A 27355-nucleotide genomic window follows, 5' to 3' on the forward strand; every position below is an offset into this window, starting at 1 on the left:
ATGGTGAAACCCTGTCTCTACCAAAAATGCAAAAATTAGCTGGGCATGGTGGCAGGCGTCTATAGACCCAGCTAATGGGGAAACCCAGGAGGTGGAGGTTGCAGTGACCTGAGATTATGCCACTGCACTCCAGCTTGGGCAACAGAATGAGACTCCATCTGGAAAAAAAAAAAGAAGAGAGAGAGAATCCTACTGAGGTTTTGTGAATGCTGGCATTAGAGGATGATGACGAGATAGTATAACATGGCCCTTTTTGTGTGTCGCTTTGCATTTGAAGTTCTCAGCAGAAACTGCCTCTAGCTAACCTAAGCCAGTGGGATTTGGGGAGCTCACAAAATTGCTAAAAAGGCTAAGAACCAGACTTGGAACTTAGCAGGAACTAAGTAGGCTCCTGGGAACGAAACAGTAGAGAGTTAGGAATGGTTCCATAGCTGGACAGTCAGGATAAGAACCTTGAGTCAAATAACCTGAGATTGTTTTATTTCCTGCTTATGTTACTTATCCCAGGGTCAAGGTCCCAGGAAAGAGCACCCACAGGCATCATCTTTTGAATTTTTGCCGAGTGTACAGAGCAGGGAAAGGAAAGGTCTGGCAGAAAATCTGCCTAAGGGCCCCATTCGTCCCCACAGTGGGAGACAGGCATCCATATTTATTCCCCACAAGGTTGCCTGCAGCAGGTTAAGGCCTACAAAGAATGTGGCAAGCTAGGAGAAAATGGAAATGAACCCAGCAGTCAAAGATGGACAAATACCCACTTGGCCCTTGCCCTCAGAGAGCGGGCAGTCTATTACAATGTTAAACTCTATTGTGAAATCACCTCCTGTTAAATCACAGTTATAGGAGGCATCAGGCCTGGGGCCTCCAGCCATGCTGATGCAGGGAGCTGGAGGCGCTGAAGAGAGTGCCTGATGGGACCCCAGCATCTCCCCCACAGTCTTCCTTCTTGGAAGTAGAGCGATTGTACGTAAGCAGACACTCATGTGCCATTTCCCCTGCTAGCCTCAGGGCCCACGCTGGACCCCCTTCAACAAATGTCCTGGGAGCCCCTGAGCCTCAGCAGCACTTCCTCAGCATTATCCACTTGACACTTGTCCTGCAAGACACTCATCACACAGAGGCCAAGCAGGATTGCAGAACTTGCAGAAATACGTCCATTAGCATAGTGAGGACCCTAGGAGGCCCCTCAGTAGAGAATACAGCTCACCACAGTGTTCCTTTCCAAACTGATTTGACCACAGGACACTTTTATAAAATATAGCAGGTGTTTAGCATCCTGCTTAACTGTATTCTGCGGAACATCCTTTGGGAAACTCCATCCAGAGTTGAGGGTTCTTTTAGGGTGCACTCCTGCCCCCCTTTTCCTGTCTGGTTGGCTCCAGTGCATCCTGACGGGAGAAACTCTGAGTGTAGAGCTTTGGGGGAGGCAGTGCAGGCTCTTTTTGAGTTTGCTAATGATGTTTGGATGACTCTTTCATTTTTCTAAAGGTATCAAGGCCTCAAAATGAAGTGAATAGGTGGGAACATGGAAATTAGCTTGAGGGCTGAAATCCAACCTTATTCCTTTACATCATTCATTGGAATTTTTATTGCAATCTTCAATTCTGTGGATGGAGACCTTCCATAAAATGCAGAATTCCTTCACAAATGTGGGAAGGCGGGCTGGGCGCAGTGGCTCACGCCTGTAATCCCAGCACTTTAGGAGGCCAAGGTGGGCTGATCACTTGAAGTCAGGAGTTAGAAACCAGCCTGGCCAACATGGTGAAACCCCATCTCTACCAAAAATACAAAAAAAAAAAAAAAAATAGCCAGGTTTGGCGGCAGATGCCTGTAATCCCAGCTACTTGGGAAGCTGAGGCAGGAGAATTGCTTGAACCCAGGAGGCGGAGGTTGCAGTAGCTGAGATCGTGCCGCTACACTCAACCCTGGGCAACAGAGCAAGACTCCATCTCAAAAAAAAAAGAAAAAAAAAGTGAGAAGGCTCCAGGCACCGTCAATTTCCTGGGAAATAAGCCCCTCTCTTCTGAACAGAAGGCAGGTATCATGGAAGGCCCCAGGGAAGGCTGGCCATTGCCCCCACTGCCCTGTCCACACCCTCAGGACAGAAGCATCCTGGAACAGAGAGGGAGGGGTCCTTCCTTCATTGTGACTTGCATCTGTATTGTCCTGTGGGGACCATTTGCATCGCAGAACCCACAGTTGTCCGGATGAGGAGGGAGGGAAAGAGGTCACCTGGCTGGTGAATGCTGAGTACAGAAACTTCTGTTAAGCTCAGAGGTGCCGGACGCTTGGGGTCAGTGCAAGAACTGAAAAGCCACGTGCCTTGCCTCGTGTGTGAAGGGCTCATTACTATGACAATAAAACCGTACCCTGGCTTGAGATATGTTCTTCCAACTTAAGGAAGAATTACTGCATCTTTGATATCACAATTAAAACGGATCAGTAAGGAGAAATAATGATTGATCTTTGAACTATTGTGCTGATGTGTTAAAAGTGCTAAAATGTGCCTGGAGCAGAAACTGAATCACAGGGATCAATACACTGAGCTATGTCGGTGCCATGGCTGCAGGTTTCCTGATAGGCCGGTGCTGGCAATGAAGAAAACAGAGTTGACGCTGCAACTGCTTCGCCAGGAGCATTCACCTTGGTTTTTCAGTGAAAGTGTGACTGTCCTTGGGGCTGTCAAAACTTCTCAACTCTTCTCTGTCTGCAAGGACAATTCCATCCAGCAGTTGCCTCGGCTGCCATGACAAAGGCCATGTTGCTAAATTCAAAGAAGGCTCAGTGAAACCAGGTTGACCAGATAGGAGCGTTGGTTTCAATTTTTCCTTTCCTTTCTTTCTTTCTCTCTCTCTCTTTTTTTTTTTTTTTTTTTTTTTGAGACGTAGTCTCACTCTTCCACCCAGGCTGGAGCGCAGTGGTGGTGCAATCTTGGCTCACTGCAACCTCCGCCTTCTGAGTTGGAGCCCTTCTCCCACCTCAGCCTCCAGAGTAGCTGGGATTACAGGCATGTGCCACCACGCCCTGCTAATTTTTTGTATTTTTAGTAGAGAGGGGGTTTCTCCATGTTGGCCAGGCTGGTCTAGACTCTTGACCTCAAGTGATCCACCCACCTCGGCCTCTCAAAGTGCTGGTATTACAGGCACGAACCACCGCACCCAGCCTCTTTTTCTTAAACTGTGAGTATAACTGGTTATTTTCATTTCTAAGAAACGGTTCCACTGTAACATGTCTCATGAGTGATGAGGATAATCTTCACTGTGGTTCATATGGGTGTATGGAATTGAATTTACCGGGAGTGAGGCCTACAGGGAAACTCTGCAAAGGAGCACACAGTCTTGCTTGTCTCTATGGGGTTCCTGCCTCTAGCCTGGAAATCATGGCCGGAATTCCAGAAGTTTGACAACTCCAAGGTTAAAAGGAAAAAAGAAAAAAAAGAGGTGAAGCATGGGCAAAAGGGAGATTCGCGGTTAGAATACTCACTGTTAGTTCATTTCTACCTTGGGGCAGTTAAAGGTAAAAAGGAGGAAGTTAATAGGCTAAAGTTATGCACTGTAATTTCCTTTCTCTTGTCCCCTCAGCAAAAAGAAAATCCAGCTCCCAGGTACTCAGCAGAATCCTCCTCCCTTGTCTTTTTTAGGCAGAGTCTTGCTATGGTATCCAGGTTGGTCTTGAAATCCTGGGTTCCAGCAATCCTCCCAACTCGACCTCGTGTGTAGGTGGGACTATCGGTGTGCGCCTATGTGCCTAGCTATAAAGCAGAACTTGTTTTCATGTTAAGATGAATAGTGCTTTTTGATTTCTCAAAATGCTGTGCCAGCTTTCTCTGAATATGAGAAAACTTGCTTGTTCTTTTAATCTCGAAAGAGCAAGTATCTCTTGAAAAAATGCATGGAATTATACCCAATCTATAAAGTATACATTTGTCTTTATTATGAAATTAGTTTCCTCCATGTAACGTGTGAAAACACCTTCAACTGGCAGGGAAGAGGCCTGGATTCCAGCCCACTTCTCTGTTCTGTGGCTCAGTCTTCTTATTGGACAAATGAGACAAGGCAGCCTCTCAAGAGTTCTGGCTTTGACATTCTTGGGATCTCCAAATGTCCATTTGCTAGAGTGAATTTAAAATGCCAAGGCCTATGTCTTATTCATATATTGTCAAGGCCATTCTCAAAGAGTCTATGAAGTGGTGGAAGGGTAAACGGGTGGGTGGGTGGGTGGATGGATGGATGGATGGATGGATGGATGGATGGACAAAAAGATGAAAAAAATAGGATGGAGTTGGGTGATTGGATGCTGTGTTTGTCGCTGTATCACAGCTTCTTTATTTGTGGAGAACTCCAGGACTCGCCATGAGCCCTCTGCTTGGGGTCTGGCCGTCACTGGGAACACTGAGTGGAGCCCAGGGGGAGGTGTGCTGATCTTGCCAGAGGTCAGGCTCCCTGATGCAAGGCGAGTTCTACTGGCTCTGCCTCTCAGCAGTGAGAACAGTTCAATAAGTAATTTGGGGATGGTTTTGCAGAGTGGACAGTTCTGAACACTTGGCAGTAAGCAGTCCTGACCTGGGCGTCTCCCCAGCCACTCGCTTGCCTGCCTCTCCTGTATCTAGTCCCTGCAGCTTCTGCGGAAGCCAGGGTTGCCTGCCCACTACTCACTCTCTATGTTCCTCACTGGCAGGAGTGCAACTGGAGATCCCAGCCATTACAGAGGGGCAGCGGCTGGGCTGGGACAGCTTGCACCTTCCAAACACACTGCTCTTGTGGGTGCCCACCACTGTGTCGGGAGACACTTGGTGTACCCCGCGGCACACCCTGGCCTTTAAAGAGGTCTCTGCATGGTGCTTCTGTAAGAATCAGGGCTCTTCATAGAACTCCTTGTGACACTGCCAATGCACAAATTAGGATTCCAAACACAAGCCAGCGTTCCATACAATTACGTCCCCATCAGGATTGGAAGACAGAAGCAGCCTTCAAATGTGGCAGTTAGGGCCCTAACTGTTCGCGAACGATGAAGGCTGATTTCTACAGCATTCATTTACCATCATTGACCTCTTCCTGCATTAATTGTGAAGGGTACAAACTTTTATGTCGACGGCTTCTTAAATGCTAATTCCATCTTTTTGGTGAGAGAACTAGAAGCCCAGCTTATCCTAGCTAATAGGATGAAAGAGGCAGACACTCCTTAGCAAAGAGTTCTCGTGAGCAATGTCTGATGGACACATTCTAATGAAGGGGAAACATCTGGCCAGAGACCATCTCTTCGGCACCCTCAGATAAGCCTCCTGCCTGATGCACAACACATCTCAATTACCAAGAAAGGTCTGTGTAGAGACAAATGGCAGGTGTTAAAAGCAAGAGCAGGAGACGGAGCTACCAGCTGCCCGACAGATGCAGACATCTGAAGGGATCTATTCTTTATGCAATGACTTGAAAGGGGGAAAGTTTTCAAAGTAGCTTTAAATTCCATATATTTTAAATTTTAGTTAAACTAATCAGGAAAACTGACGCTCACAGGGATGACTAGCCATTTGTAGAAAATAGGCTTATAAATAATACGGTCATGAATGTTTTGTATTCCAGGTGGATACAACATCCCTTTCCATTACTAAACCCACATACTTGGTATTCAGTGAAGACAGGAGCCACTAGCCCTGCAAAGCACTGTCCAGAGACGGACCCGGCAGAGCAGGATTTGCTGTATATCAGCTGCAAGGAAAGGTGAGCGTGGTGGGAGGGAGGGGTCTCCAGACCCCAATGATCGTCTGTAAACCTCACTGCTAGACAAGCTTTTCTTTTACATTCACCAACTTCTCTTTTAGCTTGCAAATATCTCTGAGTTTTATCCTGCATTAACTATATGACATTGTTCATATTTCTTTCCTCTTAAAATATAGATAATAAAAATAGCAGCTGCCTGTGTGTGCACTGCATGCAAGGCATGGTGCCGGCAGGACCATATTTCATCTTCTTGATGTCCCTGTGATGCAGGGACTATAACTGTCCCACTTTAATAACAAGAAAATGGAGCTGGAGAGCTTAAATCCCTGATGCCCTCATACTTCACCAACACGCTGCTCTGCCTTTATGTTGAAGGCCTTCATTCAGCAAATCCTGTCTGGACCCCCACTCTGTGCTGAGTCCTGCAGATGCTGGATGAAGAGGGCCCAGCATGGCCCCAGTGTAGTCACCCTGTGGATGAGCTTGTCGGGGTTCAGATAGGTGAAGGAGGAGGGAGAGGTGACTGTGCTGATGTGATGGCCCAGGCAGGGTTCTGAGAAGCATAGAGGGGCCCTGGGCTTGGTAATGGTGGGGTTGGGAATGGGGAGAAGAGCGCAGAGTGGGGACAATGAAGAGGAAGGTTGAAAGGACAGAACCTTCACTCAAGCCAAGTCCGTCTGATGGACACTCCGTGTGTCTGGTCTAAAGTCAACAATTACCATGAGTGATCACCCAGGGTTGTCTGTGGCTCCGAGGCCCCCACAAGCACCATGGTGACAACGGCTAACAAGTAAGTACTCCAGCAGCAGGCCAGGTTTGGAGAGGTTACTTATTAATCAGTTATTTATTATTATTAAAAATAATAATCAGTAGCTCTTGGATCTATTTAGAGGATGAAGTGAAATGTGACATCATCTTCCACCCTCCATTCCCTTACCATCCACATCCAATGCTTGAGCCAAGCCTGGGGCTCTATTTCCAACACCCCAGAGGCCAACACCCTAGGAATCACCCTCTTTAACTGGAACAGCTGCTGCAGGCCTCTGGTGTGTTTCCAGCATTCACTCCTTCCCTCCTTCATTCACACCGTCAAGGGAGATTCCGCTTGGAGCAGAGGACACTCACTCGCACGTACACCCTTCCAAGCCTCTACAAGGGGCCACAGCAGTTTTGTACTTGTCATTTTGTCTTACATTTCTTAAACAGGATTGACCAGATTATCTAGGTATTAGAACAGAATCTGTTCCAGCATGCACAACAGTCTTCTCACAAAGCAAAACAAATCTTGTAACTCCCTCCTTTTGAACCCGTTAGCAGCTTCTGCAGCAAACAGATAATTCGCCTCTGTTACCTCAGCCCTCCCTTCCAGCTCTCCAACTTGTTTTCCTACTACTCACCCCATTTCTTGGTAGGATCAAGCCACAGTGAGCTTTCTCTTGGCTCCTTGAACACACTCGACCCGTTCCTTCCTCAAAACCTTTGCAGATCCTGCTTCCTCTCCTGGAGACAGCTGCCCCTTGCCCCGTTGCTTGCATGGCAAACTCCTATTCAATCCTCTCCACCTGAAGCAGAGCACCCCTTGGTTTTTGCTCTCTCTTTGTTGCAATGATTTTACTTGTTTGTCCACTTGATGTTTGTCTTTCCCGAAACACCAGAACATAGATTTCAGGAGGGCAAGTTCCCTTGACATCTTGCTCAGCATTGCATGCTCAGTGCCAGCACAGCTCCTGGTGCATAGGAAGTATTCAGTAAGAGGGGAACCACCCCTCTGATTTACCCACCCTGTAGCTCCCTGGCCTCTGAGATTGCAGAACACCACCGACACCAACCCCCAGGGCAGGGACTTGAACAGTCAGCAAATGAAATTGAGGACAGGCAGCATAAACACCAAGACCCAGCAAGCAGATGCAAAGGCAGCAGCACAGAAAGAATGAGACAGTCACGAAAGAACCGCAACGTGGACCTTCCTCTGCAGCCCAAGGACTACGTGGTAGGAGTGGTAAGAGCAGACGGGGCAGGCGTCAGACACTGATACAGGGGACCAGATGCTGTCCTCACGTGTGTAGCTGCAGATGCCCCAGTAGAGCTGGAACACAGTGACCTTGGGGAGCAGCCCTAGAATCCCAACACAAAGAAACTGGCAAAACTCATCATGGGAGAGATGAGGAAATTTCCAAGAATGACCTCGAAGAGACACCATGTTGCCCAGAAACCAGAAGTCTCATAGTTCATAAGTGACGATACGTTTCAGAATCTGTTCCAGAATCTGTTCCCCACCCTCTAATGTTGCCACACATCCAGTCCCCATCTGTGTATTGGGTTCTAATGCTGTGTTGGGTGCTGGGGCTGCAGCGAGGAGTGTGACACCGGCATTTGCTGGGCCTCAGGCTCCCAAGCCAGCAGGCATCCAGCACTGCCTCTCTGGGTACTCAACACACCCCAGAGCATTGAACCCCACTGCAGTCCTGGGGGGAGAAATAGGACCTCCTATTAGGCTCATGCCTAATAGGACCTCCATCTTAGGCATGAGCAATTCAGAAACCCCATAAGCTACTGGACTTTTCTAGCTCTCAGTATTCTCATCTATCAAATGGGAATATTTATTTATCCCATTCTCATGTAGTGGTTGTGAAAATAGCACAAATCCTTTTCAATGCCCAGTGAATTGGTGGGTGTGGAGTTGGTCCCAGACAATATGCACCTGCTGCTGCCTTGTAGAAGCATGGCAATAAGGGCTCCAATTCTCTATGGCCCCTCCCCAGGGCCCCTGCTCTTTTCAATGAACTTTTAGATCTTTTGATCAAGAGGTAAGGTCTATATTTCCACCTCTAGATTCGGAGTTGTGCCATTATATTTGCTTTGCTTTGAACGTGAACTTATGCATTTCCTTTTCTGTGCTTGGCCCTGGCCTTCACCTTGTGAACATTTTTAAATAAGCCTGAGTGAGCAGAGCCATCACCCCAACTGACAGCTCACTGACCCCATACACAAGTGGGCCCAGTGAGAGCAGAACGCCAAAACTGCCAACCTGCAGCCCTGAGACCTAAAGAAATGCTTGTTGTTGTTGCATAAGCTACTGAGTTGGAAGACACTTTGTTTATTGGCATTGTGGCAACAGATACCTGAATTCCATGGCTGTTCTTAACCAAGCCCATGCCAGGTCCTCTGACACAATGGCACTTCTGGATCTACATGGCACCTGCTGCCACAATCCAGACATGCCCCCTACCCCTGGCAACCATGTGATAAAACTACCTGGAAGGGGGTGATGTCCAGGTTCTGCAGGCATTTTTCATCCTCCCTCCATCAACTGCCCAAAGACCCATGAGGCAGGAATTTTGCTGATGGGCAAGAAATGATGCGGAAGGGGAGGCCTAGGACATTCCAGGGCCACATGGTGTCTTGGAGAACACCTGGCAGTTTCTGTCTGAGGTGGAGCAGCACACAGGAGCTGTGAGGTCACCAACCCCTGCTGACCAGCTGTGAAGTACAGGCCAGGAGACAGGCCTGACCACCCAATGGGGCAGCCTGATGGACACAGCCAAGGCCAAGGACAAAGCTGGCCATTGCAGGGCTCCTGGCCCAGAAAGATTTGGGGCAGGAGGCTCTGTGGCAAGCTGGAAGAAGAGCAGCCCCTCCTGTGGGATGAGGCTGTGGGAATAAAGAAGCCAGGTGCAGGGACAGGCTGAGCATGGAGGCCAACTGTGCATGTCACTAGCAAGTGGGGAGATGCCTGACTTCCTGGGATGGCAGGCTCAGAGTGAGACCCACCCCAGTGCTCACTGTATTTCCCTCTTCCCAACCTCTCTGCTTCCCCCAACATGCAGGAAACATAATGCTTCAGAACAGAAAATAATTACACGGACACACCTGTAAGCATCTGTATGTTTTGGCAGGTGGGGAGGTTGATATCACGCACTGCTAATTTAAAAATTAATGATTAGAATTAGTCACTACTCATCAGGGAAATTCTAATCAAAACTACAATGAGATATCACTTCACACCTGTCAGAATGACTGTTATCAAAAAAGAACAAAAGATAAGTTTTGGCAAAGAAGCAGAGGAATTGGAACCTTTGCACACTGTTGGTGGGAATGTAGAATGTTGCAGCCACTATGGAAAACAATGTGGAGTTTCCTTTAAAAGTTAAAAATAAAACTACCATGTGATCCAGCAATCCCACTTCTAGACATACATCCGAAAGGATTAAAATCAGATTCTCAAACAAATATCAGCACTCCCATGTATATTGTAGCATGATTCACAGTATCCAAGATATGGAATCAACCTGAGTGTCCATCGATAGGTGAATAGATAAAGAAAATGAGGTGTATAGGCTCAATACAATACTATTCAATTTTTAAAAAGAAGGAAATCCCATTACAACATGAATGAACCTTGAAGACATTATGCTAAGTGAAAAAGCCAGACACAAAAGGACCAATACTATATTATTCCACTGATATGAGGTATCTAAAAGAGCAGAATTCATAGAATCAACAAATGGTGGTCGCCAGAGCTGGGAGGCAGGGAAACATAAGGACTTAATAATCAATGAGCATAAAGTTTCAGTCCAGTAAGATGAATCAGCTCTAGAGATCCGCTGTACAGCATTGCACCTAGAGTCAACGATAGTGCATTGTACCATAAAAAAATCTACTAAGAGGGTAGATCTCGTGTTAAGTATTCTTACCACAATAATAAAAAAGAGATTATGATGACTGTCTTATGTCTATTACAACTATTCCTCAAAAAAACAATGCAAGGTAGGTACTACCATTTTCACTTACAAATTGTAAAACTGAGTCTTAGAAATTAATTAAGTTGTTCATGGTCACAGCATGAACTGTGGAAGAGCTGGGGTTCTCCAAAGCCTCCTATTTTTCACCCAGACACTGACTCTCAATCTTGTCTCCTAAGGAAAGAGCAGTATCCTTTGATACAAATTTTAATCCATGCTCTGGGCACCCCAAGCTAAGAATCCACATTCCCAAACTTCATCACACAGTACAGCTTTCTGGAAGGGAAGTCCCTGACCCCCAGTGTTGCCTGTTTTCAAAGCTGTCCAAGAACAGGGTTTGGCCAACCCCCCCACTAGGCTGCCTGTCTCAATGTTTAATCACCCTCATAGATTGTTTCCTAAGTCTCATAAAAAGAACAAATCAAGTTTAAGCACACACAAGGCATTAGTGAACGCCACATTCAGAGATGAGTTGGTAGCTGGACTCCTGCCAGCACTGGTATGGAGGATCTAAAAGAAGCTATAAGCTGAGCGTCATTAAAGCAAAGCTATTTAATACCGGAAAAGGAAGAAAATTGTAAAGCACTGTCCTATTACAGATTATTGCTTCTTCCCATCTTCCAGTTAAAATCCAGGGCACACATCTACCACCACTTCTCCATTCAAGGCATGGGGGGCGGGGAGGAGAGGGGCCCGGAACCATTACAGCCTCGAAGAGCCCAAAATATCAGCTGTGGCTTAAGGGCACCAAGATAATCACATTTGTAAGAGCTATAAAATAGAGTGGGCTCAGGATTTAGGAACTGGAGTGCAGATCAATAAAGAAGCGGGGCCTGTCTCTGGGTTAAAAAGGACCACCACAGTGATAACTTGCTCCTTCCACGGGGCTCCAGATTAACGAGGTGCAATCTCAATATTCAATGAGAAATCGGTCAATGTCACTCAAATGGTCTGCACTCCCCTCCCAGACCTGCAGACAGCCGTTTTCAAATCCTGCTTGACACACTAAGGGATGTCTCTAACTGCTCAGGGGAGACTGTGCACCTGGCAGGGGTGCTCACCGCCCTCCTTCAGCCACAGCTTCTCTGCTTTAATCTGGTTTATAACGTGGCCTCCCACAAGATTTTCTCTTCAGAAAGATTTCCATTTAAAAATATAAACTGCTTTAGGGAAACTTAGCCCTCTGTGATCTGTACTCACTCCAAACGGTCAAGGGAGTTTGAGAGACACAGACACTTCACAGCTGAATCTCTTACAGCATTATTCAGGAGCTCTCCCCTCAGCACAGAGGTCAAACGGTGGCATTGTCAAATACCAGCCCAAAGGGAGAAGGTTCTGGGAGGTTTTATAATCATAAGGTCTCCTCATGTACCCAAGGTAGGCATGTGACATGAAGCCGGGGTTCTTTTAAGAACAATAACACCTTTGAACAGGAAGCCAGACCTTACCTGTCTTCTGCTCAAACACAGGAATACAATTTGCAGCAGGACACGTGACATCCTTGTACCCCTTGGAAGCTGGAAAGGGGTCACTGGCTCTAATTTTCTGTTTTTGATAACAATGACCTCTCACACGTGTTACAAGCTGTTTCTTCTCAGCCAGGCGTGGGCCTTCCTGCCTACCGCATTTCACCAAGGGGAGTTAAGGGCAAGTTATCAGCAGTCAATCACACACAGAGAGAAAGAGAGAGACCCACTGTTGAAAAAGAAGAGAGAAGCAAGCAGGTTAGGAGGTAATTCGTTCCAGAAAAAGATGCTGTATGATAATGATTTCATGGCCAACACTCTGACATTTTTACCGAGATATAAAATAAACCATGAAAAGTCATAGGTGTATAATGAGAGGACAAATAATTGTGTTTTGTTTGGCAGTTGCTTCACTCCGCCTGTCCTTGTCTCCTCCGGCTCTGCCACATTTCAGCTGCCAGATAAATATTCCTTTTCTGCTGGGAAGCTGGATATTAACATGACCATTATATTAAATAACACAACAAGCTTCAAAAATACATTTAAATCCTTGTGTCGCTTTCAATTTACGTTGCATTTGTTTATATGCTTTTTTTTTTTTTTAGAAATCCTTTTCCTAGATAGTCAACTGAGCAAAAGCCACTAAAAAAAATAAATAAATAACACTTTAGCTCATAACCAACTCTATTCTCTCCACGCCTTATTAACAATATTTCACCAAAACAAGCAGCATTCCGCACAGCGGGGACCACAAAGTTTGGGAACATGCCTTCTCTGTTCAGTGTTTTCCCAATAGTACACAGCCCTCGGAAGGAGTGTGTGCCTTCCAGTGATTATTTGTAAGTATTATTTTTCTCTTGGGGGGTGCTCTTGATATACAACTAGCAATTAATAAGGAAGTCAAAACAAATAAACCTCCTTCTTTAAAGGAGCCTAAAATCACACCAAAAATAACGCATAAGCCCAACGCGGACTTCTGCAGAGGTTAGGGTTCTTGCTGTGGAGTCAGGCAACACCAGGAGGAGAGAGGCTGATGGAGTCACTGGAAGATGAGGATGCTGATGCCAGGAGGAGGGAAGATCGATTCAGAGTGGTGAGTAGAAAGCAGACACGAGGGGACACGTACTCTGTGTCATCTCAAAGTCCTATTGATGTCTGCCTTGGAGATGGGCCTGATTCCCTGTCTCCATGCCCCACCCAGACTTCATCCTAGACTTAGCTCCTACCTCCCATTAGCCAGCGCATTCTCCCACCAGGGGGTTATTGAGTGCTTAGGCACGGCACTGAGACTGGCAAGCAAAATCAGACAGGCCTCTGCTCTTGTGGAGCTTGTAGTTTGGATGGAGGAGCAAGTATTCATCAAATCCAAATCAACCTGAAAGCATGACTGCAACGGGCACAGTAGGGGAGAGAACAGTGGACACCAGCGATTGGTCATGACATCGGGCTGGCTTCCAGAGGACATGCAGGTAAGGGGCTACAGCTCAGGTCAGTGAGGGTCATGGCCACTTAGCAGGATGGAATCCACCAGCACGGGCAGGGATCCCGAAGCAGGAGGCACGTGGCAGCAGAGGGTGGGACAGAAAGGGAAGGAGACAGAGTGCGGGGTGCAGGGCCCAGGGCCTCGGGGCCTTTTGCACCACAATAAAAATGCTCCTTATTCCAAGAACAACTGGAAGGCATGGAAGGGTCTTAAGCAGGGGTATTGTGGCCTAAGCAAGTCGTTCTGGCTGTAGGTGGAGATGAGAATGAGGGAGGCACAGCTGGGCTATGGAGGAGTCCAGGCCAGTATGGCAGCGACGGAGAGAAGAGGCTTGCCCCAAAGATGATGAGGCGGCAAATCAGAGGGCCTTGGTCATGGCTGGACACTGGAGTGAGGGAAGGCAGAAAGACCAGGTTTCCGGCGTGGCTGACAATGACAGTGCCGTTGCTGACATGGAGCAGCATTCCTGAGTTCAGAGCAATGGCCGGCTCTAGGTCAGGGTTCACTGGGCCTCCCGGCCTCCCTGGACCTAGTCTAGAGCTCAGATTTCTGCATTGCTCTGGGAAGTGAGTTCATGACTTGGATCTGATTCCTCTGCTTGATCCTGGGACCTCAGGAGCTCTGGATGGGGCTGGTCATGAGCCAGGGATGTGTGTGGGACCTGGACACCACCTCTTTCCACTGCACTCCATCCTACATTCCCAGTCACCCACCTGTGCCTCCTCTGAGGACTCTGTGTCCTCTTGCTGCAGCCCTGACACTGCCTGACTGGTGTCCACATGTGCCTCTCACCAAGCCACTAGGAGCCAAGTCTCAATTTCCTGTCTTCCTGCCCCAGCAGGTCTCATTCTGCCCACTCCTCTACATCTTCTCTCTCCCCCTGCCAGGCCCTCCTGGTGAAAGGCCTAACATTGAGGTCCAGTATGACGTGTGCCTTGACATCTGGGGAAAATGATGAGGTCCTCGGATGGCCCGTCATAATTCCTCTCCCATGCTGCTCCCTCAGATAAGCTCCCACAGCCAAACAGCCCTCCTTATCACGGGATCATAGGAACCCAAGGTCACCCCGCCCTCTTTTTACTACAAAGCCTGCCTCCCACAGACCCGATGTGTTCACACAGTTCCTCAGTGCAGTCCTCATGTAGCCCTGCAGGACACACGGAGCCCTCCTCCCTGGAGCTATGAGCATATGGGACCAATAAACAGCTGTTGACCTCAACTGCCCAGTGCTGGGTATCATGTGTGGGCATTTCCATCACACTAGAGCAGCAATCCCTCCCTCACCACCAGGGTGAAGAGGAGGCCATTAAAACAGCCTTCTATGGGATAACTTTACGCTGAGTAACTCTTAGACATGCGGGAATGACAATCACTTGGATGGACAAATATTACACCTTTATTTCTTAAAAACCCAGCAAACGCCAAAGACCCTGAGTGGTGGTTTTCACAGGGCTGCTCATGATAACTTCTTGGGCTCCACACCTGTAGGCTCTGATGCTACAGGCCTGGGTGAGGCCTGGAGACCTATTTCTGCTCTAGGCTTGATCGGAGATTCAGATGCACCCCTCCAGTTGGGAACTGCTGCCAACTCAAAGCCATTTATCCTGCTCTGTGGTTGCAGGAAAATCTCGTCTCTGTGGCGCATGGTGCGGGGTTGCTGCTCAGCCATCATACTCAGGTCTCTTAACGATATTTCTCCAGGAGGTGCTCCTTCCAAGCAAAAAGAAAAACCAGTGCCAGATGCCTGTCTCTCAGACCTGATTCAGGTCTTTATTCAGATCAGGATACCGACGCCCAAAGGTGCCCACCCTGACGTGCATGGCGAGGTGGAAGGGTTCAAACACTTCAGACGGGAATTCAATGAAATCATGGGTAGGTTTCCTCATTCCGCTCTTCTGAGAATGAGACATGGGGCGTCCTGGACTGTGCCCCACATGTCTACCCCAATGTCTGATTTCCTCACATCTGGATGAAGTCTTCTTGCCAACTGCCTTGGTACACAAGAGGCAGGAACTGAGCATTCATGCCTTTGAAAGGAAGCTGTAAAATCTGGCTGATGCATTTCTGTCTGACACAAAGCTATATAGACTGCAAAATCTGCAGTTGAGCTCTTTTCATAGTACAGCATTTTACCAATTATTTTTTAAATTAGATTATGTTACCAGGTGATAGGCAAAGGCAAAATTAGAGGCAGAAACACATACGGGGGAAAGAGTTGCTTATTGCACTATTTATGGGTGATTGCAGCAAAATTGGGGGTCAAGGCCCAGGGAGCCATGAAGCAGAGTCGAGGATGGCACAGGAGCACAGCGGCTCTTCATAAGAGGGCACCCAGGTGTCATGCAGCCCCAGTGGCAAGGGCCGGTTGGTCTGCTTTCTCTCTAATAACATCCTACCCAAGCAGGCACAACAGACTCAAATGCATCTCCTTATGTCCTCCACAGGAAGCAGGAGTAAATGCGTTTTATTCTCCAGTGATCCGAAAAGCAGCGCTGCCTTTTTCCACTGCCGCTGTGCACAGCAGGGTGGATGCTAGCTGGAGAAAACACCAAGCAGACCCCATCCAAGCCACTTCTAGGGGAGCCTCTGTCCCTCTCGACAAGGGAAGCTGAGGAGCAGGTCAGGAGCCTGTTGCTCAAAGCACTTGAAAAAATCTTGAAGAGCAGAAAGGCAGATGTTTTCCCCGTGGGGTTCTCGGTCACTCACACGCTGATTCCCCCCCTGCTCTGGCTTGCCTGGGAGGGTGAAGTGAGAGCCTCTGAAGGAGAAATGGCTCCAATAGCTTCTTCAGACAAATTATGCCATTCAATCTATTGAACCACTTCTCCCTGCTGATCCCTGAGCTTGGAAACACAGAGATGAGTAAAACAAGGTCCCTACACTCAGAGCTCGCGGTTCTGGAGGGAAAAAGGATGAGTCAGCAAGGTCACGTGAAAGGATTGTGGTTGTGGTTGTGCAATGGACAAAAGGCCCTTGAGAGACCGGGGGTGGGGTGGGGCAGGTTGAATCAAGTTTCAGTCAAAAGAAAGGGTTTTATCAACAGAAACATATAGAAGGGTTTTCAGACAGAAGAGTCTCTGGACAAGGAGAGAGACAGTCAAGAGCTGGGTGCAGGGTGCTTGCAAGGCCATGGACCTGGAGAAAAACCCAGAAGGATAAATCAGACTCTGAAGGGGAAAGGCACTGAATGCTATGCCAAGGAGTTTACATTTTGTCCTCTGGGGACTGATGTGATTTTTGACCAGAGAAGTTGCATTGATTGGAGACACTCTTATAAATTGTTGAATACATGGATTCTCCCATGGGCAGGGAGGAATCTATGAGAAGGAGGCAGATGGAGTGAGGTACAATCAAATAGTTTCTGTATCAAAAGATAATCCACACACTGAAATTCCAACAATTAGAGGCTTCCTAAAAACCAGGTGTTTCAGGGAAAGCAAACAGATAAATGTGGTGTCCCTCCTATACCTCGTTCCCAGAGAAACATCATTTACAAGTGGCTTCTTCTGGAAAAGAAAATGCATGTAACTCACACCAGGTTCTGGGGCGTTTGTAAGGGATCCTAGAACAAACCTTCCTTGAATCATGACGAAGGGTATGGGGTTTATTGGGGGGCAACTAATGGTTTAATTCAGTACTAATGAAATAGAAACTATTGTTATGAAGGAATCAAATCACTGCTTTTGTAAAATCTGGAATAAAAGAACAATCATCCTCAAGTTTTAAGTGAAATATAATTATTTTATCTGACTCATCAATCAAAGTTTAAAAACCGCCAGTTGTAAAGGTCAGGTCAAATTGATCAGGAGGAAGAAAATTCCATGCCCTCTGGCCCTGCCTTTTTCCCTAAACCAAGTGAATTGGTAATTAAAAGTTCTAAACGACCTTCATCATTTCCCCCTCTATTTACATTTCCCCTAAATGATTTCCCCAGAAATGGCTGAACCAGACACCTGACTTCCAATCATTGTCAATCCATAGACCAAGCAGTCTCATCGGCAGACAGGTAGCATGGTGATGGGGAAATGTGACAAAATATTTTTGTAACACACAGAATGGAAATTTGAAAGGGACTTTCCACCTCTCTCTGATTTTAAAAACAGATGTGAGTTTGGACAGAACAGTCACCCTTCCTACATTTGTTTTCTCCTTTCGTGTTCAGATCCTATTAATCATAGTAAACTAGCCTTTTACACAAGCCAACTGATTTTAAAGGCCCTGCCAGGAGGACAGTTTAACTATAAGAAATCAACTCCCCACTCTTCCCAGTCCTGGAATTTCCAGTGACTGAGAAAGTGAATAGCTTCATTGTGAAAATGAAGGATGCAAAAATGAAAATTCAGAGACGACATTCAGTTCCGATTTCCTGCTTGGGCTCTATACAGCCTGTTTGGAACAAATAGCCCACTGATGGAGCTGCTGCTGGAGGCTACCACCCGCATCACTGAAGTTTAGAGCAGCTTCATAAAGATCACAGCATCCAAAAGCACCCTTGTCTAAGAGCAAACCAAGAAATGAGGAAGTGGAAGAACTGTTCCAAAGACAAAATGCTAACTGATGGCAAGGTCAACGTGGGCACTACATATCCCAATTGAAAAGACAAAACCCTGATGTCTGCTCTGTGGTTTTCAGGACAGTGCTCCTCTTCCCACCCCACACATGTGGTTCCTCCTGGTTTTGCAGTCCCATCCTCTTCCCAACTCATATCTTCTCTCCCGCTGTAATCTCAGCCATTCTCATGGTTTGTCATACCACCCTCGTGTACACCATGATGATATCAAGATCTACAACGCTGACCCACAACCCTGACCTGGCTCCTGATCTCTACGCCACACTGCCAGCTGCTTCCTGGGCATCTGGAGCAGATGAGGCCATACTGACCTCTCACACATAGAGTTTCCAAACACCACAAAGTCAGGATCCTCCCACTAGCACCCCGCTAACCCCATAAACCTCCTGGATCCTGAGTTCCCTACCCTATGAATGACAGCACTGTCTGTCCAGGAACATCTTTAACTTTCCCCTTATCCCAACAGCATGCAAATAATTTGACTAATTTCTAGGGCTCCAAAAGTTCTAGCGACCATAGCCACTGCCCCAGCTAAACCCACATTACCTGCCACCTGGAATATCACGACAGAGTTGTCTTCCTAGCACTTGGATCAGATAGTGTATTTCAGCAACTTCAAAATATTTCATTGTTCCTCTTTGCCTACCTAATAAATACAGATTAAAAATAGGTAAGAAGGCTGATTTATTTTGGCTTGATGCCATTGAAATCTTTCTAACAATCCCCGCTGTGTGAGCATGCCACGGGCTACCTTAAAACAGAGTGAGTCCCCTGTCCCTGGAGTTTACTGTGTGGCCAGGCCACTCCACAGGGGCTTCCACATTCTTGCATGGGGATGATGAAGAGGGGTTTAAAACATCAGACATCTCAAGGAAGCTGGACAGAAGGACCTCTGTGGCCCCTCCCTAGCTGAAGATCCTATGTGCCTACTTATGCCTTTTGAGACATATGCATGGCCCATGGATTCCTTCTAGAACATTGCCCCACTAGCCCATCACCCCCAGGACTGGGTCTCTGGAAGTTGTGCATCTAATATCTGACCTTGCCTCCTGACTGATGATCGGGTCAGGGTGCGCCTGACCCAGCAGTTCCAGGTAAGGGGCCGCACGCTCTTGCTGCCAAGGCCCAAGTAGCAACCTTGGTTCCTGTCTTTCTGCAACCCAGTGCCTCATCCTCCCATGAAGTTCACTGGTTTCCTTGCAACAGTTTCCCTTTGTCTACAATAGTGGGTTTCTGGTCTCCAAACCCAGAGTTTGACCTAAAACTCTGCTCTCTGGGTTTCCCAAAGCCACTGAGAGGGCTAAGAAAGACGTCATCCTTGTCCCAGGCCCTTCTGTTGAGCATGGAAACAAGGGCTTTAGTCCTAAGCTAAACTCCCTATGCTTTCCTGAGGGAGAAAGGCCAGCCATGGAGAGCCCAGAGGGCACGGGTGGCTGCTTAGCCCTCCTTTTGTAGAAGAGGTACAACTGGACTCCCTCCTTGACCAAACCTCAGCCAGGCTCCTCTGGGCCCTCTTCTTGACTAGGCCTCACCCTTGGCCTGTTAAGCCCAATTTTAGGGTTAGTGAGAATCGCTCTGAGCCCAGGATTAGTGAGTTTCTGCAAAGCCATTTTAGGCAGAATGCCCCCCACCCTTGATGGCTAATCATGTCCGTCTTCCCCCACCTTGGATACTAAGTTCCTCTTTGTAATTTTCCATCAGCTGAGTTCCTCGCTCTGCCTTTTGGCCGTAAACCTCCAGCTGCCCTTGCTGTACTCAGAGCTGAGCTTAGTCCTGCGCTGAAGGCTCTCTCCTCCACTGCAGAACTCCAGTAAAATCTGTCTTACCATTTTAAACAAGTGCCCAGTGCAATTTCTCTTAAACAGATGGAAACAACCTTGCGGGAAGACACAGAGAACATGAGAGAGTGCCTTGGAGAATCAGCCCTGCCGGGAAGCGTGAAACCCATTTAGGTCTGACTCCTTGCCTTCTACTAGAATATACTCAAGGTTTAGGACTGCCTTTAAGTGTCCTTCTGTAATCCGCACTTTGACAATATTGGCAGACTAAAAAAAGGATACAAAGCCAAGAGTTCTGTCTCCCTCCCAACCCAGGGTTGCTTGAGCAATTTCCCTGCTGCCTGCACCATTAACCTCTAGCCTCGGGCCAGCATGGAATTGGTTCCTAAGCCATTAAAGTGCTCAGGCCCTCTCCAGTAGGCATCCACTGTGGAAGTGCCCAGTCCTAAGCTAAAAAGGACCAAGGCATCCACATTTAAGTCACCAGGTCTCATTGATGTCACAGCCACCTCTGAGTGCTCTGAGGAAAACGTGGCACTCTTCTCAGTGTCCCCAAACTCCCTGTGGGATGCAAGTAGCCAGACATGTTTTGGGAGCCTGCCTTTGCTGTTCAGACCACAGTAAGTGTCTGCAGATGGATTCGTGTTCTCACTACAGGCAATTTCTGGGCTCAGTTTTCAAAAAGTTCAAACTAAGTATCTGTCACTACTAAAAAGCTGGAGGTTGGGTGCAGTGGCTCATGCCAGTAATCCCAACACTTTGGGAGGCTGAGGTGAGCAGATCGCTTGAACCCAGGAGTTTGAGACCAGGTGAGGCAACATGGCAAGATCCCCTCTCTACCAAAAAAAAAAAAAAAAAAAAAATAGCTGGGCATGGTGGTGCGTGCCCATAGTCCCAGCTACTTGGGAGGCTGAAGTGGGAGGATCGCTTGAGCCCAGGAGTTCAAAGCTGTAGTGAGTCATGATAGCACCACTGCACTCCAGCCTGGGTGACAGAATGAGACCCTGTTTCAAAAAAAAAAAAAAAAAAAAGAACAAGCTGTAAACCATGCTGCTTCGGGACTTCCAGAAAGGATTAAATATGAAAGCTTGTTTCAAGTAGTGTTTTTGTCTTGGGTTGACTGTGTCAGTTATGGAAAGGAATTCAGGTTCCTGATATCTTTGCTATAGGCAGGTGGTGAAGAGAAGACATAAATGTATCTCTGTGTGTGTACATGTATACATACATGCATATATATCCACATCCACACACATACACACACACACATAATCACATGCACTTTTCATCTGTAGTGGCTCATCTGCCATATTTATAAATTAAAATTAAAATGAGGATTAAAAAATAAAATTGTGACATTAAAGCATTCTTTTAGAATTGAATTTTGCTAGTCTCTGAATGGAAATAGTCTATTAACCCAGTAGTCTTATTATAGTTCCATCAGAACATTGGACTAAATCCGTAGGATTTCGCTCACAAAGGGTGGGGCAGGGGAGCTGGTTTTCACATCATTTATGTTAACAAACTTAATAAAAGTGATGAACTGTAACCATCTCACCTAGTGTTTTTACAGTTTAGTGGCTGAGAATGGAAGCTTTATAAAAATGATTTATGAATGCACATATCCTGCCTATATTTAAATTGCATCCACTTTGTTCTGAGAATATTCGTATTTGTCCCATTACTCATCCCTGGGGGAGCCCTGCTGCATGCTGGCCTGACCCACATGCTCTGCACTCTGCAAGGAGCTCAGGTTCCACAGGCGCCCCTGAAGCCACTGCTGCCCCTGTGACATCCTTTAGTCTCAAGGCCTGGCTGTTTAGACATTCAAACCAGCTTCAAATCTTGTCAGAGCCACTGAGCTATCATCTCACATTTGGGGGAAAACTAGGCTTAAAAGTACATTCCATTATTAATAAAAATAAAAGAGAGAGAGAGAGTGAATAAAGGCTTGAAAGGGAACCCTGCCTGGGCAGACCCCAGTCGTTTACCTGCATTCGAAAGACTTTCATTTCTTTCCCAGGCAGAATGATCTTTGGGGGATGAGAAGAGTCGACTGTGGATCTAGAAAACAAACAGAAACATTTCCCAATTTCATGTTTTGATTTGCCAGATATATAATCTTTAATAATGTACATTTTAAAAAATCAGGAACATCTTGGAATTTCTCAATTCTCCCAAGAAACAGCTATAGATTGTAATGAGGATGTACTTCCATTTTCTCCTGGGTTACCTCCATCAATGAATAAAACCAATGAATAAAAAGGTTTCTGAGGATTTCAAAATGCACAGGAAGGGAGGGAGGGAGGAAGGGAAACTAGAAAAATTCAGCCAACGTTGATTTTGCCGTGGATTTTGTTAGCAGATCAAGGAACCACATCTAATATTTCTCTTCTAGCCCATCACAGTGCTGAATGGGTGCTGGGCTGAAGCTGGACATTCAATAAATATTGGTAAATTGATTAGCTATGAGCCATCCGATTTCAGGCCTTTAGGACCCAGTGAAAATAAGCAGAATGTGTAGGAAACTATTCCGTTGTCTGCAGGTATGACTGTTTGCTGACTTTTTCTGCCAAAAGATAAAGATTTCTTTTGTAATATTATTCTCAAAGCAGTTTGCTGTGGGTGAGATTTTTGGCTCTGATTTCTAACTTTAATGATACTCCAGATTATCTCATTCCATACTGGGTTTGCCCTATCCCCATCGTCCTTTGGAATATCCTGTGTCCTCGCCCCAAAGCTGGAGAGCAACTGTGCTGATGGTCCTGTCATCATCTTGGCATGACTTGAAGGGGCAACACGTTCCTAGAGCACGAGCTGGGCTGTCATCATGGGCCTCAGTTCATGCCCCAGTCCAGAAGCTGAGTTAAACTTTTTGGTGTTCAGTTCCCATTATCGGCCCCTTCTTACCCCCTGCATCTGGGCAACCATTTCTGGGATTGCAGTGGAGAATCTGTAGTCAAGCAATTCTTCCATCCCAAGGAGAAGTCTGGCTTCCCCCCGACCTCGTAGTGAAAGAGAAAGAATGGGGTGGGACAGGGACCTAGCCTGAGCTGAGATTCACAGTTATTTGCTACCATCTCTGCCCCTCCTTGTGGCCCAACTCAGCCACCACCTATCAGTCATGTGATTATTAATTGTAATAAGTGCTGAAAATTATTGAGACTTCACATATACTGGTTATGTATGCTCAGTGCTTTACATATATCCTCTCATTGAATTCTCCCAACTCTCAGAAAGGTATGCTTCTTTTAGCTCCACCGTGAAAGCTCAGAAAGCTAAGGCTTCAGTTTAGTAACAGGCCAAGGTCACCCAGCTGGATGTGATGGAGCCAGGAAATCAGATCTGGCCAGTTAGACCCAACACGCTAGCTTTTAGCCCGTGTGTTCCAAATGTGGTTGTTGTTACTAAGTGTTGTGGTCTAAATGTGTCCCCCAAAATTCATGTGTTGGCAACTTCATCCCCAATGCAACAGTGTTGAGGGTGGGGCCTAGCAGGAGGTATTTAAGTCATGAGGGCTCTGCCTCATGAATGAATCAATGCTGCTGTTTTTAAAATGACTTAGAGGAGTGGGCTTGCTCTCTTCTGCTCTTCTGCCATGGTGGTTTTTTTTTTTTTTTTTTTTTTTTTAATCAGGAACATCCTGGAATTTCTTCGTTCTCCCAAGAAACAACTACAGATCGTAATGAGGATGTACTTCCATTTTCTCCTGGGTTACCTCTACCAGTGAATAAAAGGAAGGTGTTTGAGGATTTCAAAATGCACAGGAAGGGAAGGAGGGAGGAAGAAGCAAGAAGGCTCTTACCAGATGCAAGTACCTTGATCTTGGACTGCCCAGCCTCCAGAACTGTGAGAAGCAAATTTCTGCTCTTTATAAATTACACAATCTCAGATGGTCTGTTATAGCAGCACAAAGAAGACTAAGACACTAAGTATCATTATTTGGCTATTTGACTATATCTGGCAATACTTATATAGCCATTATACTTCTATATATCCTTTTCTCAGACTTAGCATAGATGCATCATAGGAAATACTGGATAATGCATAAAAATTTTCAGGGAAGGAAATAAAAGTGCTGCAACATTGTATATGCGGCTGGAAAATAATTTAAATCTTAAGTCTGTCAGAAGCAGCAAGTTATCTCTCCAGTGCTTCACACCAGTCAGGTAGATCTGGAGGCTGTTTTGGAGGTGGAGGGATGCAGAGAGAAACTGGCATAGAGGAAATTTTAAGCTTCTTCTCTCCTGGGTTGTGGTCTTGTGTGGTTCTTTTAAGAACGATTGTTATGCATATTTTTAATGTAACTCTATCAAGTCTAGCAAGTTAATTAACCTGGAATGTGACAACACAGAATTAATTTTCACTTGAAAATCTCCTGATGCACCATGCAATTGTTAGTCAAGAGTCCCAGCCTTGCCATTAAGTAACAAACACTGAAGTGCTTCAGTTTGGATCACAGATGATCTCTCTCTCTCTCTCTCTCTCTGTCTCTCTCTCTCGACTCAGCAATTCACAATGGATGGCAAATTGACTAAGACTCACAGCCTTCTGCAAATGCCTGGTTTCTCCAAAGCCTAGAACCATGTTCCACAGGCTGTGGGCACTATTGATTCAAGAATTTTCAACAATGGGGTGATTCAGGAACTTCTTTCATCAGCTGGACCCCGGGTCTCAGCCCCATCACAACATCCTGGAAAGACCTGCCATGGTCTCTACTTTCTGCTGGTTTCTCACTGTAATCCTTTCACGCAGAAGAGCAACACTTTCCATTGCCATTAGGGTAAAGTATGACGAGGGCCCTGATGGTGCCCCTGCTCATCTCTGTGACGTCACTCACTGGGCACCTCTCTCCTGCCACACACTCTATGAGCTCCCCTCATCCCCTCGATTGGTTAAACGCTCACCCACCACAGGGCCCTAGCACGCGTTGTCCTATTTGCATAACACGTCTCCCTGGTCCTTCTGAAGCTCGGCTCACATGAGCTGCCCACAGGATTGTCTCTCCTGACATTACCTTCAAACCAAAGTCAGGTTTCTGATGTACAAGCTCCTGCAGAAGCATTCCTTTTCCTTCAGAGCACTTGCCTCGGTTTGTAAATACACATTGATGCATGTGAATCTACAACTGACATCTGCATCTTCCCTCAACCATAACCCCAGTGAGAAGAAAGTTGTTGGCCTCGCTTGCTAATGGATTCCTCCTCGCCCAACCAGGTCTGCCTCACCTTGAGACCTAGAGGTTGCTGGGAGCAGGACCTACCTGTATATCTCTGGTGTCCAGCACCATGGTGGGTGTTAATGAGAAACGCAGTGGATGTTTGCAGAAGAAAGAAGAGGAGAAAAGATGGAAGGAAGGAAGTAGTAAGGGAAAAGGTAGAGAGGGAGCTTGGGAGAGAGTGGGGACACAGGGGAAGAGGAAAACAGGGGAGGGGAGGGGAGAGGGAGGGAAAGGGCGGAGTTCCTGATCAAGGTTAGGAGTTAACAGGAGACACCGGCCTCTGGCCTGCAATGCCTGGGATTTATGTGGCACTCTTTCTACACGTGGAAATATTTTCCCCAATAAACCAAAGGTTGACTCCAATTTTTACTGTTTACGACTCTGAGGGGGAGCCTGATCAGCCTTCACTATTTCATGAGTGATCATTAAGTGACTCCTAACTCAGTCCTTTCAAGACTGTCTCCCTTAAGTCTCTGAAGCCATTAGGGTGTTATTTAGTGAATGGAAACAGTTTACCAAAGCCACACAATGGGAGAAAGATTTAAGATCCATTTCTCACCTCTGTTCCCAGTGACTCATGGGCCTGATTTAAGCCTGGGATCACGTGAGGAGCTATCATTGTATGAGGGCAATTAATCCTCACAGGATCGTTCTAACAACTCTGTGACAGAGGCATGATCACTATTATTTCCACTTTACGGAAAGTGAGGCACAAAGAGGGTAAGTAACTTGCCCAAAGTCACACCCCCCTAGTAATTGAGTAAAGGACCCCAAATTGGAACCCATGCTATTAGAATCAGTCCTAGGGAATAGAAAAGTAAGATTAGGATCAAGTACCGTAAGAAAATCATGACTTTCCTTGATAGAGTGGAATGCCCCAGCTTGCAAAGCTCTGATACTCACATGACTTCATTTTAACTCTCTGAAGTCCCTGAAAGGTGGTGGCTAGGACACAGAGATTTTTAAATATATATATAACAAAACTCAGGCCCAGAAAGGATAAGAAACCTAAGTGTCCAAGAACAAGAAAATGGTGGCTCTGTCACCTACACCAGCCCTCCTGACCCTGGTCCAGCCTTCCTTCCACCACCCCCCCACACCACCGGCCACTTCACAGGTACAACCCTGCCAGACCTGCCCTGCAGAAATTCTGTGGTCAAGCCTGGTATCTGCTAAGACAATAGTAACATCAACATCACATTGATCCATGAATTCCATCCGTAGCCAGAAGCAGTGCTCCCAAGAGCTCTGACTAAACATTGTAGGTGCCATAATAGTAGAACCTTCCGTATATGTAAGACTAAATGCTTTACAAAGCAACTCCTACATTCTCTCACTTGTTCTCCCAAATCCTGCCATCATAGCTGGGCTCAAATGAGTGAATATTTTACTGTTTTTGTTGTTTCCTGACTCTCCCTTCGAGATATCCAAGTACTCACCATGGATCCATAGACCCTAATCTGCAATGCTAACATGCATAAAGCTCTGTAGTCTGAGAGTTTTTCTCCCTCGGTTTGTAGCAAACTATTCTGAGAGCAAAACCTTACCTGAACTAACCTAAGGCTATTTATGATATTAATTTATTCCATTGAGTGTGAATATTCATACATGTTATTAATTAAGCTTAATTACAGAGTTCTCCCTCAGATCCTGATGGAGTTGTTGCACAATATTATCTTTTTAAAATCCAAAAAAAAATTTATTGTTGAATCACATCTGATCCCAAAAGTTTGGGATGGAGGATTGTCAGTCAGTACTGTGGACATTTGATGAATATTCATCACCGGCTTCTGGGTGAGGGTTTTCCATATACCCCCTCATCCAGTCCTAATTTATCTCAACCTCCATTCGGCAGACATTCTCCTGCATTTAATAGACAGGGACACTGAGGTATGGAGAGATTAGGTAATTTGCTCTTGGTCACAGAGGTACTAAATGCCAGAGCCACGATTCAGCAGCATTTTTAACTCCTACACCAAGTGCTTAGGCCTTCCCTTCTCCAACTAGAATGCAATGTATGTGCGTGCACGTGTGTGTGCATGTGTGTGTGTGCACGTGTGTGCGTGCACGTGTGTGCGTGCACGTGTGTGCGTGCACGTGTGTGTGTGCATGTGTGTGTGTGCATGTGTGTGTGTGTATGTAGGGGTGGTTGGGGTAGGTAGAGATGGCTTCTGAGCTTTGTACAGCATTAAGCAAGCAGAACAGGGACAGAAACATTATACACAGCAGGAAAGAAGAGAGGGGAGAAAACAGCTGAGGACTTCCCAGGGTCTACACAGAACCCTGCTGCCAGTACCCTCCCCCACTAACTTTGCCTCTCTGGACATGTGCGTGGTTTGCAGAGAAAACAGAGGAGACATCCCAAGTCTACTTGGATCCCAAGG

At 46.5% G+C, this 27355-nt stretch overlaps 1 protein-coding gene across 2 annotated transcripts in view; it reads right to left on the reverse strand.

The window, feature by feature from the left end:
• The window catches only part of C9H10orf90 (chromosome 9 C10orf90 homolog), a 238166-nt gene that overhangs the window by 191206 nt on the left and 19605 nt on the right, over nucleotides 1-27355 (reverse strand). For both annotated transcript variants that reach the window (XM_028826995.2, XM_028826997.2), the window contains exon 2: nucleotides 21742-21814. In XM_028826995.2, coding sequence (XP_028682828.2) covers nucleotides 21742-21814 — 73 coding nt within the window. The remainder of the gene's footprint in view (nucleotides 1-21741; nucleotides 21815-27355) is intronic.

The sequence above is a fragment of the Macaca mulatta genome, chromosome 9, assembly GCF_049350105.2.
Source record: "Macaca mulatta isolate MMU2019108-1 chromosome 9, T2T-MMU8v2.0, whole genome shotgun sequence".
NCBI classification, from domain to species: domain Eukaryota; kingdom Metazoa; phylum Chordata; class Mammalia; order Primates; family Cercopithecidae; genus Macaca; species Macaca mulatta.